General features: G+C 43.1%; 1 protein-coding gene across 1 annotated transcript; it reads left to right on the top strand.

Annotated features, from left to right (window-relative positions):
* Positions 1-12,810: 12,810 nt before the first annotated feature.
* On the top strand, positions 12,811-16,118 carry GDF9 (growth differentiation factor 9). Its single transcript, XM_072873513.1, has 2 exons — positions 12,811-13,240; positions 15,166-16,118. The coding sequence occupies exons 1-2, from the start codon at positions 12,811-12,813 to the stop codon at positions 16,116-16,118; spliced, it is 1,383 nt and encodes a 460-aa protein (XP_072729614.1).
* Positions 16,119-18,455: the final 2,337 nt, after the last annotated feature.

Here is an 18,455-nt window from a genome sequence, read left to right as displayed (position 1 = left end):
TCCGATTGTCTGAGTCTGATCGACTTCACTCCAGGATACTTAAAGGCCTGGTTAAAGCAGCCTCAGGACTGTTACTCTTTATCTCTGAGGGCTGATGGAAGCTGGTCACATCACAGAAGATGGGAAAAGAGACAAATAAAATGCCTGTCAAAAGAGGGTGAGCTGGAGAGAACAGAGAGGAAGGAAAGAGAAAGCGTCTGGTTGGCTTAACTTTGATTTGACCTTGTCATTGTTGACAAGTCCATGTTTGAAAACAGTCTGTTGACGTACAGTTGCTTACGATCAGTTCATTTGATTGTTTACATTCATTCACTTTGCACATTTTCTGCACTTCATTTGTTGTATGAAGATTTTCCAAGCTCAAACACTTCACATATTCCTATACAGTACTTTGAAAGTATTCAGCCTTGGACAACCTTCTGTCATTCCTCATTATTCTGTGAGTGCTTTCAGTGTCAGATGCAAGAAGTCTTTGGGGCTAGCAGAAAGCTGACGGGGGATCCCCAAGCTAACAGCCAGCACGCAGGGTGCTCAACATGCAGGCACGAGGCACAAGAAGCATGTGTTTTGCCCTGTACCCAATACCTCCCTGAACTAACCGCTCTTCTGACAGGAAGGCAGGCCATGCTTGTACTTACGGAATGATGCATATCTATGAGAGCAAGTACAGGCACTCTGTTAATTTGCATATGAAAAATTATCAGTCTCATTCTGAGACATGTAGTCTCCACCCACGCATGCACACAGAGCAAAAAAAAAATGTAAATTCTTTGTCACCTGTGATGATGCACAGGACTGTATTTGAGCATCATTTCTAAGTGTCTGCTTCCCATTCTGGCTTGATGTGCATTGTACAACCATAGGAACGGGAAACCCCCCGAGTCAGCAGCAGCATCGGCCTCAGCTTTGGTGTAACCGATCACACGTCCAGGTGATTCCGTCAGATGTTCATTCTCACACCTTAGCACCCAGCATTATTCAATGCCAAAAACTAAAACCACTCTGAGCCATAAAATCATCATCCTCCTGATAGCAAAGGATCTTCCAGGTCACCTGAAAATGCACTTGTCAGATTACTTATGGAATATTTCAATAAATGTATTCACTTTTAAAGATATACATAATTTGACAGAACAATGTTAAGTTCTGTTGCTGTCCTTTAAAAATTTTTTTCAAGGCTGACTGAAGTAAATGACACCTTTGTATTGACTTTACTGTTTTGAATCAGACCTAAATCAGACACAAAGAAATGGGCAGGAAATATCCAAAGCAATTAATCTTTTGCATACACTTGTGATAAATACATCCCTCGTTTATAGAAAGTTTACATTTGCCCCCTCTTGTTTGAGTGTGCAAATAGTACACTGAAAAAAAGAGCAAAAAGCTCTGCTGAAACGCAGCAGGGAGGTAGCCAGGGAATGCAGAGTGCCTTGGCTGAGCACACCGCTACTGCAACCAGCCCTAGGCACTGAAATCAGTAGTGCCATGCACTTGGCCAACACTTCCAGCGCAGGCAGTGGACATCTGGCTCTCCAGAATATTCTGCAAGATACCTGCAGAAACAGTGAGCTGATACCACAATACCAAAAAGATGAAAACCCAGTTAATAGAAATTAAAGGGAATTTTTCAAAGAATAAAGTTTACGAGATATATTCAGATTTGACATCAATGATATTTCTAACACAGTTTTTTCCTTTGCAAATAACTTCTAAAGAAATTAAAACTTAATTTTAATAACTAAGATTAGGAAAACATTATAAGCAAAGAGGAACTAACTATGATTAGTTCTTCTTCCCCTCTCCCCTTTGCTTTTGGTTCACTCTGTATTAAAATTCTATACATATAAAATTACGTTAAAAGAACACTCGCAGAACTCCTGTTCCACTTCTGTGTCTGCCCCACCCTTCAATTATTTTACAAATCCTTTTTCACTGTTTCATGCCAGCAAGTCTCCTGTCAGGTCACCACAGTGGGCCCAGCCCGTGCCAGCTCTTAGCTCCAAACCGGCGGAGGCCATCTGGAACCAGCCACGATGGTGACAGTCTGGTTTATCATCTGAAGCCACAGGTCAAAGGCAGCGTCTTCATTTATGCTTTGGGACTGGCACAGAGACAGCCCAGCCACGACTGGAAGCTCTTGGAGATTCCAGTATGTTGAGGACAGACTCTTCAGACATTTAAGTTACTAAAAAATCAAAGCATGTGCATTTTTCAGAGACTTATTAATTGGCCAGACTTGGGAAGATTTTCAGAGGGAACAACAAAAAGCACATCCCTGATGCAAATTCATGCAAAACAAAATTCAGTTCCCTTCTCCAAAGTGTGGGAAACAAAGTTGTTCAGTGACAGGTCAGAAGTGTTGAAAATAGGCACGACATCATTTTTTTCCCTAAGCTTGTTCTTAGAAATACAGGATTCATTTTGTCCACATTTTCCCAAAATTCTGGGCAAAGCAAACAACCAGAATGCAAATTCTCAGATTAAAACCCCTGGCAAAGTCAGAGTGAGGAAATGAGCATGTTATTGGAAGTACCAGACACTTGGTAGCATGTAAAGCTAGTCACTCGGCCTTCCACTCAGAGCCAGACGGGCGATGGGGAGGCTGTGTCTGGGCGGAGGGCAGGTACACTTGCAGGGCTCCCCCTGACCCTGGGCTGGCCGGGCAGGGGAGCTCAGCAGCCCACACCCCAGCCCCTCGCAGCCCACATGCTGAAGTTTCTTCAGATGCTTGATGTGGTTTCCAGTTTCCATGGTTTGCCCTGCACTGCCTATGCAGCCTGCGGGACCCCGGCAGGCTTGAATAGCCCTGGTGGTATGAACCTGGCCCTTTGCAGGTTGGGACTTGCACCTCAGCACTACATGAGGCCAAGCAAGAGACAGTATCAGGGTGTACAAAAACCCTCTCGGGCAAATTTATACATACACACATTTGCATATGCTCTCACCATTGTAAATGGCTGGAAATCTTCTGTGAGTCCCTCCCTCACACACTTGAAAACACTTTTCTTTCTCTCACCTCCCCCATTTATTCAACCTGCATTTCTATTTTCTAAATGCACACTCAAATTGTTTTTCAAGTTTTAACTTTCATATTTTCTCATTAATTTTCACACTTAAGTGCATACCATTTGGAGACGTTTCTACTTTTTAAATACATCACTTCATGAATATTTTGCAAAACGCTGAACACTCTAGGGTTAAGTGTGGAATTCTTCAGAACACACTCCTTCGTTGAAATACATCCAGTTTCTACCTGACACTGCTTCATTCTTGACATTAAATGCTGCTAAGGAGACCTTTCTTTCCGAGAGAAGAATCCTATTAACAGGTCTCTGCACAACAGGAGAAGAAGGGTCCAGGCAATTACTGCCCCCGTGATTTTTGCAGGAAATAATTATGTAGCTCAGGCCTTTAAATTAATAGAAAGATTAACAACCCTCCTGCTGAAGACAGCATAAATAAGCCACATCAAATTACGCATCAAACCTGTTTCAGCACTGTAACTCCACATATTCTGAACTATGAAAGAATGCTTTTTGCCACTGAAATAATATCAGGTTGGATAAAATCACTTTTCAAAACTCTTCCGTTCCTAGCAGACAATAGCCCATTACCCGGCAGCGTGCCTTTAACACCACGCACACGACCAGGAGTAACGCACCGAGAAACACAGCCCAGACCCCCTCGCTCCCTCCTCCCTGGCTCTTCAAACACAGCCAGGGCTGCCCTGCATCGCCCACACGAGTTTCTCCTTCATTCCAACAACAGGTTCCCGAAAAGGCCGCTCTGTAAAGCCTGCCGAGCACCCCAAGGGCTCGCTCAACTTCCAAGGGCTTCGCTGCGGCAGCGCTCGCTCCCCTCCTCCCCCTCCACCCTTCCCGAGTCCCCCCTACCTCTGTACCCCCCACCTCCGTACCCCCCACCTCCGTACCCCTACCTCCGTACCCCCACCTCCGTACCCCCCACCTCCGTACCCCCACCTCCGTACCCCCCACCTCCGTACCCCCCACCTCCGTACCCCTACCTCCGTACCCCCACCTCCGTACCCCCTACCTCTGTACCCCCACCTCCGTACCCCCCACCTCCGTACCCCCCCACCTCCGTACCCCCACCTCCGTGCCCCCCACCTCCGTACCCCCACCTCCGCACCCCCTTCACTTCTCAGAGGCGGGTCACTGCCAGGCGGCTGCGCACGCTTACAGCCATGAGACCCGCTCCGGGCCGTTTACAGAACCCGCATCGGCACCGCCAGCGTCCCGTACATCAGGCTGCAGCTCCCTCTGCCAGCTCCGCAGGGACAAAGCCGCCCCCGAGCATCCCCCCCCCCGCCCCAGGCTTACCTGGACCCCCCCACGCTCCCCGGGCCAGCTGCGGCAGGCAGCGCTGCCCGCACCAGCAGGCAGGCAGGCAAGGCAAGGCAAGGCAAGGCAGGGCAGGGCAGGGCAGGGCAGGGCAGGGCAGGGCCGGGCATTCCCCCCGAGCTCGGCCCTGGACAGAGCTCTCCCGGACTCCGCTGCCGCCGGAGCTACTTGTAGCCCGGGAAGGTAGCGGGCAGGGCCCTGCCCCGGGGGAGGCACGGAGGTGGGGTCAGGGTAATGAACCCGAAGCTCCGGGGAGAAGCGTTTCTCCGAGCCGCATCTCCTTGTGCGAAGGGGGGAAAAACCCCCTCAGCACTGGGCAAACCGAGGTGCAGCCCACCGCGGCCCAGCTCACAGCACGGCCGAGACTGCGCTGCCGGCCAAGGACTCCGAGGCCCGGGAACGGCTGGCAGGACGGAACCACGGAATCCTTTAGGGTGGAAAAGACCCTCAAGATCATCGAGTCCAACCCCAAACCTAACACAGAGCCGCGCACCAGGCGCGTATCCATCTACAAAGTGTGCGAACAGAGAGGCTGGAAAAGAATATAATTCTGGAATTTATTTTCCTGCAATTTTAAGAAGCTAAATTATAATTTAGCATTTTTCTTACAATAAGGGTCACGTAAGGACTTGCACCTTACCCATATCTGCTAGTAGTGTAAAACAAACAAGACCCCAAAGAAATGAAAAACACAGTTTCCCAACTCCTACCTTCAGTCACACCTGAACCCTACAGCAGAGATACTGCAAGAATAGAGCCAGAACTGTTAGTTTACTTAGGAGCAATAAAAACATTTCTGAAAAAAAAAATCACCTGCCTTGTACGCTGTCTCAGGCGGGGTTTGAGGTAACAGCAGCAGGCTCTCCATTTTTCACTATTTTTATTCTTCAGGGCTTGCTTTGCTCTCCAGCTTGTAAACAAGAGCTTGCCAGGCAGGAAAACACACCGGGAAAGCTGAAAGCGATAATAACAAGCTTCACAAACTGAGCTTTCCACACCAGTACGCCAAGGCAGGAGGAAGAACATCCAATATGACCCCAGGTTCCAGTTTTTAACATAGTTTGTTCCAAATATTTTCTTTCTCCCTTCTGAAAAAAAGGGAAGGGAGATAACTCCTGCAATCCTGCCTGCATGTTTATGAAGAGGAGGGCAAAAAAAAAACCCACACAAAAACCCAACTAAGTTCTACCTACTCATTTACATTTTTCCACAGAATCTTTCTAGATACCTATAGTATTTAAAAGGTACCTGGCTAGAGTATTGTATAGCTGCACATTATACCTAAATTAAGCCAACTGGAAGATGCCCTCAAAAGCAACAGGTCACTGTCCCCAACCTTCTTCCTTAACAAAGAGCACACACTGGGCTGCCCCACGACTTCATACTGAGCGTGCAGCCGGGGAACGAGTCAGCTCACAGACCCGGTGAAAACTATTCCACCAACCCAAGGGAAAAGGCCAAAAGGCGAGGAGGAAAAGGCAAACCCCACCCCAATAGCAGTAGCCCTCAGCCTGGATTAAATGCATTCTGAAACTTGACCTGAAAGCCACGTTTTATGGATGCATGTGTAGCACCTCCCTGTAACAGAAACAACATGTGCAAACACATGACGGTCCTGTTCATTAACTTCAGAAGCTTTATTTCAATAAAAATTTAACTATATTAAAAGACTATCTCATCCAGGTTCCGCATGGGCAGTCATATTGGTAAGTGCGCACAAAACTTTCCCTATAATGGCTTTTCAAAGACCTATGTGAAACGTCAATGTCGCAGATCTCACTCTGCAGATAGTGCGTACCAAAACCTGAATGTCTATACTTCTGCTGTACGCCTATTAGACGCTGTGCCGCCTAGAAATAATGTAAATGGAGGTGTCCCTCTATGGCAGGGCCCGCCAGGAACCTTGCTCTGCTACCTACGGCAGCTGTTTCCTGCAGCTGTTGTTTCTTTTCAGAGAATGAGCTCTCTCTATTTTCTTAAAGAATATCTGATTACAACAAGGAGAACCTACTAGTTTTGCATGTGATATTTGCTTGGCAGGTAAAATTTTGAGTGCCATACTTCAGCACTGAGTGTCTATGTTCTTCTCCAATCATGACCTGGATGATGAAAAGTAATGTGCGAATGAGTTGTAAACTAAACTCTTGATACAGAAGAGCTCTAAGAAAGCACTCCAGAAGCATGTACCCTCACGGCAGTGAAACTGAAGAGGTTGGACAAAGATACCACACCAATATCCAAATGGCCACCAGCAGTCCAGCAGCAAAGGAAAAGCTGGGCTCATTTTCAGGGGCTGAGGGAGGCTGTCCGGTTGCTCTTTGCTAATCATTTGTTTTCACAACAGGATTAAGTAAAACTTTTCTCACACTGCCGTCTATTAAGCCACTAAACTCATGTACTAAATGAACCAACTAACTGATTACCCTGTCAAGAACATTTATTAATTCTAGTTGTACAAAGTGTCTGCAAGGTCACTTCTCCTCAGGGTTATTACACGGTCGGTGTACAGCAACGCCAGGTAAGATAACAGGAAGGTAACATGCCCAAAGGCACGGCAGCAGGAGCTCTGAAGTGTACCGCGATTCCAGCTGGGCACTACCTTCCTCTGCAGCCTCTAAGAAACCGTTATGTTTATCTTTAGTGCTGTATCTTTGTACAGCAAACTCCATACTCAGACCAAGCTGTTTCATCTATCAGCTAATATTTTGTAACACTTGAAAGAGTTGCTTATTTTTATTGACATATAAATAGTACAATAAACTAGAGATGAGTTTCATTTTTGCCCAGAATATGCTAACCCAATATAGAATGCATGAGATATTAAAATGTTTAGTAAAATGATACTTCCATAAATCTAGAATTTATTTTCACAACTCTAGCAACTCTGTGTAGAAGAACTAAATTGACTATTGGATCATCTATAGCTAGATCTTTTATCAACAAAGAATAGGTATTGTGAACAATGGAAGTGTAGCTATGATATACATTAACCTTAGGGACCATTGTGGTATAATTTTTGTAAGTGGGAATCCAATACTTTAGTCATGGATGCCTTAGTGAAGCAGGCAGAGGCAGAGGCAATGGTTTTTTTTCTTTTTGGTTGACTCACGGCTGTGCCCTCAGCAGTCTTATATAATATATAACTATAATAAAACCATAGTATTATTATGCCACTGGATAAATCCACAGCATATGCCTGGTCCCCTTAGCTCTACAAGGATATACTAGAAGGCAGTCTCTTTTAGCTAAGGCAGAAAGAATTTTCTTGCAGACTCCTTCTCCTACTACCTATGCAGCTTTGAATGTATCATTTGTTTTCTTTATGTTTTAATTTACCATCACTTTATTATCATTATTTATAGAACCTAGACATTTCCCTAAAGGACCGTGAGCCCATTTTCCTGTGTGCTGCATAAACAGGGACTAAGCTGCCCAGAGAGTTTGTAATCTAAATATGGGACAAGAGAAGGGACTTAGCATATGAGCAGTTACGAAATTATGAAAACAAAGGGGTGGGTGACCCCTCTTGCCCCAGCTCCCTGAGCCAGCCAGCCACTGCCTTTGCAGCAGCCGACACCACTACACAGGGTGCAGTTCAGAGTCCAGTTGTCTTCAGGTACAGGGAAAGGGGGAGACACCCCTTGAGGAGGGGTATTTCTCTTCTGAGCACTCCTTGCTGCCAGGGACACCACAAAGCTCATCTCCTTCCCCTTCTCACCTTCCTCACTGGAGTCAACCACCAGGGAATGATCTTTCCTCGTCCTGATGCTTTGGGGACCTCGGTAGGCATGTAGACAAAGAAAGAGGCCCTCTTGGGCATATCCTCCTCATGCAGGTTTTTCCCTTGCCTGAGGAACGGAGACAATTCTACCTTGTCAGTTTTGCATTATTTTAGGTTCTAAAATATGATTACTGTGGAAAAAACACAGTGTTTCACCATGTCTCTAAAGTACATCATCACTGCTGCTGGCTTCTTACCTACCTGTTACAGCAATATCCTGCAGACACCAAACCTTACTTGAGATGCAGTCACAATCGTGGCTGTGTGCCTAGCTGTGTAGATCTATTTCAGGTCCTTACAAAACTATCATTATCTTAGTGCTTGAATGGTTCATAATGGTTAATATATTAATCCTCAGAGCACCCCTATAAGGTAAGAGAAATATCAGTGTACTCTGCCAACTCCCTCTCATGGGTCCAGCTTCCATCGTTTACCCATTACATTTTCAAACAAATCTTCATGCTGCCCCTGATGCAAACAACAGCAATGCTCTCTTATAATCTTCTTTAAATCCCTAAAACTCTAGTCTTCTATGATGCCAACAAATACAAGATAACTGCTCGTATGCTAAGTCCCTTCTCTTGTCCCATATTTAGATTACAAACTCTCTGGGCAGCTTAGTCCCTGTTTATGCAGCACTCAGGAAAATGGGCTCATGGTCCATTAGGGAAATTCCTAGGTTCTATAAATAATGATAATAAAATGATGGTAAATTAAAACATAAAGAAAACACATGATACATGCAAAGCTGCATAGGTAGTAGGAGAAAGAGTCTGTGAGAAAAAAGGAATTCATAAACTATCCATCAGTGCCACAGCTTATGTCTATGTCTAGGACGTTTCAGTTCTTTTCCAGGCTCTTCAAGAAGGCTGACCTTTCAGCTAGGAAAATAAGTCTTCTATGGAGCAATTACAAAGATGATCAACGGGAAAAATCTCATCCACTGCGTCTGTGAAAACCAGCTCAAATGGCAGGTACGACTACAGAGACTATGGAGACTGCTGTAACGATCTGGTACAAGAAGGCAGGCAGGAACAGAGAGGCAAACGGAGCCCAATCTTCTGGCTATCATCAGTCTAAGGGACTGCTGATGTTACCGTCAAGGAGATAAAAACGGGCTGACTTGAGCATAGGCTGCTATCATCAGTGATAAAAAAAAATCTGGTTTACCCTGTAGTCATAAAATCAGTGGTACATAGTTTTTTAGCTCTGATTCTGACTTGTCAAATAATGACATATGTATATATGCATTGGTTCTTTAAAATAATCTGTTTGATCTTTTTGGTTTATGGCAGGAAGAAGCTATTAGAAGTAGCAGGAAACATTTATTCTTTTTAAATTGTTAGAAATTGCTACAGCTCACATCTGTATAGCAGACACGTAACTCAGCTGTTACTCTGCATGGGCAGTTAGCTAAGTTTCTGCAACATTATTAATGGACCCCGCAGAGAGCACCGGATACTTCTTGTATTTCAAAGTCCACTGAATCAGCTCCGTGAGCCAAAATGAAAACACTTTGTTTATCGGGGCATAACAGCTATACCTGTGATTAATGCTTTTGCTCCCTTGTGGAAACAAATAAACGTCATTATCTAGCTACAGGGCAAAGCTACACATTCTTCAGCTCTGTTTTATAGGAATTTAAAAATTATTATTAGTTTGTGGTAATGCAGACTAGGCACACACTCAGTGTTTCCCAGGGAAAAAAAGGAAAGTATAGTTTCTGCTGCAACAATCTAATGATTAATAATAGAGAGAATAAATATTTAAGATACATAAAACATGAGACTATCGAAGAATCTGATAATGGTCTAGATTTTAAAAAGAGATGATGAAAGTAATCTCCTTGGACGTTGTGTTTTACTAAACAAGTCTTTAATGTCTTAAATGCTTGTGCACGTGTATTTGCAACTACCTACAAGTGTAGGTATGCCAGAATCTTCACTCAAATATAAGTGCAATTTGTAACTCTTCAGCAAATGTGTCCAAGCACTGAGAAAACTGAAGTCCAGTAAAAAGTCACAGCTGGGATGATAAACTGGCTTTGGCAGCGAGTGTGGCTTACAGGGCTCTCTCTTTCCTCTTTCATTCCCTCCCCCAGCTCCTGACTCCCCTGCGAGTTGCTAGGCTTCAGTTCTGCACGTAGGGATTGTTGTGCCTGTGCTGGATCGGCAATCTGTGCAGGGGAACTGGGCTTCAGAGGAAAAAATCAACGGCAACATAAACTCCAGTTTTCTCCCTCTTTGTTATAGGCTACTGCAGAGCAAAGGAAGTCCAGTTTATTACAAGCTGCTCAAGAACTGCCTAAAGTTATAAATACATCCATGGGAAGACTCTAAGGCTTCAGTAATGTTAAGAATCCCTGCATTCCCATAGCCACTCTCAGAGTATTTCAGCTCCTATTTATGCACTGAAAATGATCACATTTTCTAAAGGGTCTAGTAGTCAACATGCCATAGTCACATCAACTGACCTATTAAACATTTCCACAGGTCTAGACCAACCAGTTACTACAAATGTGAAAACTTAGCCCTAAGATCCTTTAAAAGCCTCCACAGCATCTAGAATCATAGAATCATAGCATCATCTAGGCTGGGGAAAAGACCTCTAAGATCACCGAGTCCAACTGTAAACCTAACACTGCCAAGTCCACCCAGTCAGACACCAGGATGAAGGAAAATAAACAAGATCTAACCTTCTTCTACCCCAAAGCATCACAGGATGCTAATCAGCATTATGGTTGACCACGAGATGAGAAGCAGTTGTGTTGATGGCCCTCCAGCCATGACTACAGCAGCTCCCAGCCTTGGCCAACAGAGCACGACGCAGTTTGCATTAGGTTTCTCCCTGTCATTACAGCCAGTGAAGGTGCCTGATACATCGGTTCAGGTTGGATATATTTGGACTTTGACTTCTCTGCTTAGATTTCCAACAAGACAGCTAATAAATGTGGAAGAGTTTTACGACCAGGCCACTAGACTATGCAAAAGAGTGGAACGTATCTGGTCAGGGCTAAGGCTTAAATCTACAGTTAAAAATCTCCATGTCCTTTCACCTGTTTCATGAACTTTTCAGTCTATGTAAGTAAAATTTTCAAAAGCAACACGTTTAAGAATACCCTCTTCAATGCAGCGTATATATAAAAATACGTAAGATTATTTTGGCACTCACCATACAGAATAATAGTTAAGGATTTGCTATGCCTTTAGCATCCAGAAGTACCACTCATGTCCTGTTGAGCCCTGAATTATTCAAGATAGGCTTAATTGTTCTCAGCTTGTCCAGTGGTTTCAGTAAGGTAAAGCAAATATTCGCTTTTTGTTGGATTATTTTCCTACCATTTCAGCTCCCTGACTGGACCCACTGCAAGATCTGATAACATCAAAAATCAGTGCAAAGGAGAGAGCAGGAATGCATATTTGGTTTGTGGAAGAGGGTAGGGTTAAAGGGCAGCTTAAATTGTCATGGAACAGCAGAAACTGTAGTTACATTTGTTTGAAACTAATGTAAAGTGGGACTAATTCAAACCCACAAGGGAGAGAGCAGATGAGCTGGTTTGGTGCAAGCATGCCTGACTGAAGGATATATTTTTAAAATGAATCAAAGTACAGATCACCTTATTCAAAACAGGTTAAACAGCTGACCTTAGAAGTGACAGTATCCCCCTCATCATAATCAAATCAGCTTTAAGAAATCTAGCAGAAAAGGTTATATTGTTTCATATTATAGATTGTTATCTGAATTAACCTTCCACTCCAAATCAAAGAATGCCAGACTGACATTTTTGTAAGTTAATTAAACACTCTCTGAACAAGCAATCCTTACTCAGAAGCCTTAAGGTGTGAAAGTTAGATTATGGGTGACATTTCAGTAGATTCTTGATAACATAGCTCTAATTAAAAACAAATGTCATGAAAACAGATTTTTTTTTCCCTGTATTTTCCTAATTAAATAAAACTAAACCCCATCCCTTCAGTTATGTTCAGCTACAAGAGTTTCTGAACATTTCTGATGCAAACAATATTGCTCCATTTGGAGTCTTTTGGAGCACACTCCACAGACAGCTGATGCTGACTGAAAAAGCACTCTGCTTTTTGGATGCCTTACCTCAGACTGGAGGTAAATATGTGCTGTGTGCTGGAATGAAAAGGAATCTGATGATCCTATAGTCATCGTTACCTCTCTCTCAAGTGGGTATTACTGTCTACAGAGAAGTGAAATGTGAGAAATACATGAACAGAAAATGAAAAACAGTTTCCTTCTTTTTTTATTAGCTTATTCTTTCTAAGAGCAATAATATTTAACTTCAGATAGATACATATTTCTGCAAATAAACATGGGTTTGGTTAGACTAGCCAATACTAACTTGTGTCCCCAGCTCCCTCTGGAGGCTGGCACTCACTCTTGTAATTTACCATGTGAAAAAGGTTAACTCTCAGAATAAGGATTTTGTTTCTAATATGCTTTCGTGGGCAAAGGCTCTAGCCTAATGCGAACAGGCATGTGGTTTCAGTAGCCAGCTGCAGATCTTTCTCTTTGGTTTCTAATCAGAAAGAAACCTCCCTCCCCTTCCACAGCTGCAACATATATAAGGGATCGGGCTCCAGTACTCTTTTTGTCCTGGAATATTTTAGGGGAGGTGTTTTTTTGGCTGTAACCCTAAAGAGCATGGAGAGTACTTGGAGAATTTGTGTTTGTTTCTATTGCTGTCTTCATTGGCTTTCTTCTAGCATCCAGTGTTCCCCCCACTCCAGGGGTCGTGTAGTCTCTGACAAGGCCTCTGGGTTACTGGTAGCTCCTGAGGACAATGCCAGTGAGCTAAATCCATTGTTACAGCTGCCAAAAGGTGTGAGACGTGGATATGCTCCCCTGCCTCCCCTTCTCAAGGTGCTGTCTGACCGGGGACACCAGAACTGGGAAAGCGAGCCCCCCAGGCTACAGCCAGACTCCAGAGCCCTTCGGTACATGAAGAGGCTATATAAGATGTCTGCTACCAAGGAGGGAATCCCAAAGGCTAACAAAAGCCACCTTTATAACACTGTTCGACTTTTCACTCCATGTTCTGAATGCAAGCACCGCCACAGGGACCTAATGAAAGGTAGGTGTGGGGTGACCTGAGTTGCAAAGGATAAATGGGGGTTTTCCATGTGTTCTGTGCTTGCAGCATAATATAAAAATATCTTGCTTCTTCAGAGTTGTTGCTATTTTAATCCTGATGGCTCTTCTCTTAAACTGTAGGAGTTTTTCATAACCTACTTCTCCTTGAATGGCATTAGACATAGACTTCTCTACAGCTTGGGAACTGCCACACAAATGGTACTACGTTCAAGATGATTCTGATGTTTCAGGCTGACTCATAAGATGAGTCAGAGAAAACTCTACAATCAGTTCTAAGTAAAGTAAGAAAAGTGGAAAAAATGGTTAGGCATAATGGGCATCACCTTTCCTTCTACTACCCGTCTCGGTTTTGCTTTTTTCGAGGCCATAAAAACATAGCACGGTAATGAGACTTGTAACAAACTGCCAGAATCCCATTGCAAGATGTCTTTTCTCCTTGCCTTGTATGTTTGCTAGGGAAGAATCACGACCCAAATGTGTGAATATCCAGGAAGGAAGAGTAGAACTACTTGTAAATCAGGCTCAGGACTAAAAAACTAGGATGGCTGGGCACTTTGTAACTCACCGTGCTTTCATGGTTTTCTCAAGTGTGGTCTGGTCACAGCAACAGCAGCTAGAAAACCTTGGCCTTTAATTCTACTTACATGACTGCTGACAAGTGATCTGAGTTCTCCCAACTTGGGTTTTTTCACTTAGAAAGACAGATGACCTTAAACACAAACATCATACTTGTGCACGGTAACAGCACTTTGAGATTGAGGTTCAGTGAAGAAGTATTTACTACGGAAAAATAAATTTTTTTTTAAAAAGTTTATGACTAAAATTTCCTGGCATAGCATAAGCTACTGATTCAGGAATATGTGCACAATTAACAGTTAATTTCATGATTATATATCCTAATGTAGTAATAATTAAAGTAGCAGCTCGGATCTGAACCAACTTCCTACAATTATTGAGGCTATTCAAATTCATTATTGTAGAAAAATTCATTAATACAGGAAATATAAGTCTATCAAGGTCTACAGAGCCCTCATCTGATTTCTGATTATTTGGCCTATGTAAGTTTGAAGAGATCACTTAATGCATTTGTTGTCAAAAATGAACAATTTCTAATTTACAGAAAAAATACAGCGGTGAGTAGTAAAAAACCCAATATATTAAACATGTGCTATGTCCACATCTGGAAAGCAGGCCAGGAAATGGGTTCATCAATCTCAAAATAAGATGGAAATTGGAGCAAATTCAAAGAATGCCAGAAAAATTCTTAACATCAGGGGAAAAGGTAAGAGTAGCGTATCTTACAGTAGGGGTGAATGAGACAGAAATGTGCATTCAGAATAACTTGGAAGCTCTGGTTCTGTTTCATAAAAGAAAAGCAAAGTAACACTCATGAAAGAATTACAATTTTTTTAAGTAGTGCAAATACACTTCTGCCTTTCTATTACTCAGACTTGCTGGCAGCTGCTGGTCAAGATGTTTAAATAGGAGAAAATATATGAGTAGGAAGAATAACTAGAGTTAATGCTAAAAAGCTCTGAAAGCATTCACTTTAAAACTTTAGCTATTTCATTTCATGGCTTGTATAATCTGGAGTGTCTAGATCCTGCTTCCCCATATGAACACTGAAAAGACCACTGCTAACTTCCTCCTGTACTGTTTTTTAATGAAATTAATTCTAATACCTCCTAAAACTGGGGTTTTCTTGGTTTTGTTGTCATTTCTTAACTTTTAAATCTTATGTCCCTGACCAAAGTAGAAATTCCATACAGTAGAAGTAAGGGAGAGCATCTGAATGGGTTTCTTCTGCTGCTGAATTATTTCTACTTATCCACTACACGATAGTATTTATGTCTAGGTGGAAAATTAAGATGCACTAACTCTACAGGATTTTGTTTCCCTTCTCAGGAGACATTCACTCGGTGGATTTACTCTTCAACCTGGATCGTGTTACTGCTCTAGAGCACTTGCTCAAGTCTGTCTTGCTCTATTCCTTCGACACGTCAGTTCCCATTTCTTCTTCCATTACATGCATGTGCCATTTGTCTGTTAGGGAGCGTGATTTTTCTAGCCAAGTATGTCCCAGCATTTCGCACTCTATAGCTTTTAGCCTGCACTTCGAAGTCAGAAAACGCAAGTGGGTTGAGATTGATGTAACTTCTTTTCTCCAGCCTCTAATTGCTACTAAGAGGAGGAATATTCATATGGCTGTGAACTTCACTTGTCTGATGGGTGATCCACCACAGAACACTAAACTAGAAAATCCCATTAATATGGCACTGGTTCCCCCTTCTCTTCTTCTTTATCTGAATGATACCAGCGAGCAAGCTTATCACAGGTGGAACTCACTTCGACACAGAAGGAAAAACCCAGCGCGGCCCAGGCAAAGGAACAGCCTGCTTGCTGATCCTACAGGTGACAAAGGAAAAGAGAATTCACAGGGTAAAAGGGCCTCTCGACGGCGAAGAGATGAGAATCTGAAAGAAGCGCCAGCAACTCCACCTTATAATTTGAGCGAATATTTCAAACAATTTCTGTTCCCTCAAAACGAGTGTGAGCTTCACAACTTCCGCCTGAGTTTTAGCCAACTAAAATGGGACAAATGGATAATAGCACCACACAGGTACAGCCCTCAGTATTGCAAAGGCGACTGCCCAAGGGTCGTCGGGCATCGGTACGGCTCTCCTGTGCACACAATGGTACAGAACATAATATACGAGAAACTGGACTCATCTGTTCCAAAGCCCTCCTGCGTGCCTGCCGAATACAGCCCGCTGAGCGTCCTAACCATAGAGCCCGATGGCTCCATAGTCTACAAAGAGTACGAAGATATGATAGCTACCAAGTGCACTTGTCGGTAGTGGGTGAACCCTCATTGGTTTTACTCCGGGTTTGGGTATTTTTGCATTCTCAGAGTATCTGTAGCTCTAATCAACTGAATGGCGTTGGTGTAATTCTAATAGCTCAATAAAACCAGTTAGGATTTGGCATGGAGTTAGTAGGTGTTTACATCATAGCACTTATTTTTGTAGCCACTAGAATGTGAAATTAAATGTAAATAATATCTTTTTATTGGAATAATTTTGCATTTAAAATGTGGAAAAGGTTTCAACTACGAGATGTCTATTTTAAGCTGTTTTGTTACAGATTTAAAAAAAGAAATAAATGCCTATCATGCATACCACTTACATTCAATGCCTGCTAGTCTTCCTGTATACAATGAAGTAGTGTGTGTGACACCTCCAGCAAGGGTCTAGGAAGAGAGGAAAGTCCTTAATGTTAAAATTACTGTCTCAGTGTTTCATTCTTTTTCCCCTACCGCATTTCCAGTTCCCCCAAACAAGAAGACAACTCTTCCTTACAGTTCTGTAAAAAGTTACAAGGTTGTTTCTTGCTTTTCTTCTGTCGCACTCTTTGGGCTTTCTCAACCATGGGTGGTAAGAATGTAAGGACAGCTGTGTGGTAACTTGTAAAAGCTTAAATCACTGAACTATTTGAGTAAGAACCGGCACCAGCTTACTGGTGAGCTGTTAAAAACAGAAAAGCTTGATCTAGTTCAAGAACAAATCACAAGCGGCTCATGGGGTGAGGGCACAGGATTCTACGTGTGGAACCACGCTGCTGCTTGCTTCTGAATTATGAGGAACGGTCAATGCTGTCAGCTTTAAAAAAAAAAAAAAAGGCTTTTGGAAGCCTATTAAATTAATTAAATACTGTTAAATTGGTTGAGTAGTCTGAAAATGTGGGGCTGTAGCCTCATTTCCTCTCTCAATAAAATTGTAGGTAACAGTGCTGTAATTCTATATGCTTTCAAACCAAATGTTTACTACAATTGATTTATTTTCTCCTAGACTTTTCTAGTTTTAAGAATTTTGTCCAAAATGCTGGTATCGGGCTGGGGACTCAAGCTAAGAGAACTTTACGTGGGGGTCACAAAAAAACAGCTTTGGTAGGGATTTTTTTTTTTTTTTAATAAAAGGATGTAGAGCAGCACTATCTTTTAAAACTCATTAAGAACAGCTTTTAAAATGATGACTTGCTAATGCATTGACACATAAATGCCTTAGCTTTCTACAATAAGCCACCTAACCTCAGATCCTGACCTGTGCCGTTCCACAGGGCTTGGCCTGGGCCTGGGCGCTGAGCCTGGCAGGGAAAGGGCTGAACCGGGGGGACTGTGCGTGACTTGGTGTTACCGCAACGGTGGTTCGCCTCGTCGCCGTGAACTAGTCGATGTCGGTGTGATGCTTCTCCAAGCCTGAAAAATTCCATGGAGGTGCGATACGATCTGCCTAACGGTCGCGTAACTTCTAGCAAAATGAAGTCCCTAACCAAAGACTGTATTAGCCTGGAACCGTTGAACTAAAAATAGCGCTTGCTTTGGCTCTCATTGAAGGTATGTTTGAAATAAATACCAAAAGCTCAAGGCCAATATCTTGATGTTAAACAAACAAAAAAAAATCCCAGCCCAGGGTCAACACTGCATGGGGTTGGTTTAATTCAAATTGCCTGATACAACGTGGCAATTTGAATTAAACCAACCCAGCGTCACTCCGGCCGATCCCTTTCAAACAGCTGGGATTCAGCTTCACCCAGCCCCCAAGGAGGAAAAATAAAGTTAATTCTTTCTTTGGCACAAATGGAAAAGCCTATTTAAGATAAAAGTGCTGAAGTCAAGCTAAAGAAACTGCACTTTTCAGTCGGCTGCAATACAAGCAGCTTCAGGAATACATCACCTCAGTAATGGAGGTTTATAATAGTAATAAACCTCAGTAATGGAAGTTTATAATAGTAATAAACCTCAGTAATACAGGTTGAGACCACACTCTCCGGGGCGGATTTACATTGCTACACCATTTGGTCTGCAGTGATCCTTATTGTAATATTAAAGATCTTGCTACCATCATCGCCACAAAAAGGTGTCCCCTTCTATGACGGTAAGCTTATATTTGATGTTAATGAGAGGATTATTAAGCGCTCCCGTGAGGCCTCCTCCCCTAAACAAAGCGGTATTGGCTCGCCTTTGAAACCCCCGCTCAGGGGGTATTTCGCCGTGATTAAATTATTACAATTGCGATATAGAAACTGATTTTATAGGGGCGGCAGCGGTCACAAACCGCCCTGTCAGCCGTCAGGGAGCGACCGAGGGGAGAGCCGCCGTCCGCCCCCGGAAGAGGAAGCGGCATCTCCGATGCCGC

Source organism: Ciconia boyciana, chromosome 9 (genome assembly GCF_034638445.1).
Source record: "Ciconia boyciana chromosome 9, ASM3463844v1, whole genome shotgun sequence".
NCBI classification, from domain to species: domain Eukaryota; kingdom Metazoa; phylum Chordata; class Aves; order Ciconiiformes; family Ciconiidae; genus Ciconia; species Ciconia boyciana.
This window is presented reverse-complemented; position numbering and strand designations above follow the sequence as displayed.

What these genes read in the sequence shown, in the direction of transcription:
- GDF9 (XM_072873513.1), top strand. Translation starts at nt 12,811, where the DNA reads ATGGAGAGTACTTGGAGAATTTGTGTTTGTTTCTATTGCTGTCTTCAT. An exon ending in CCACAGGGACCTAATGAAAG is followed by an intron (nt 13,241 to 15,165) that starts GTAGGTGTGGGG and finishes TTCCCTTCTCAG; the next exon opens with GAGACATTCACTCGGTGGAT.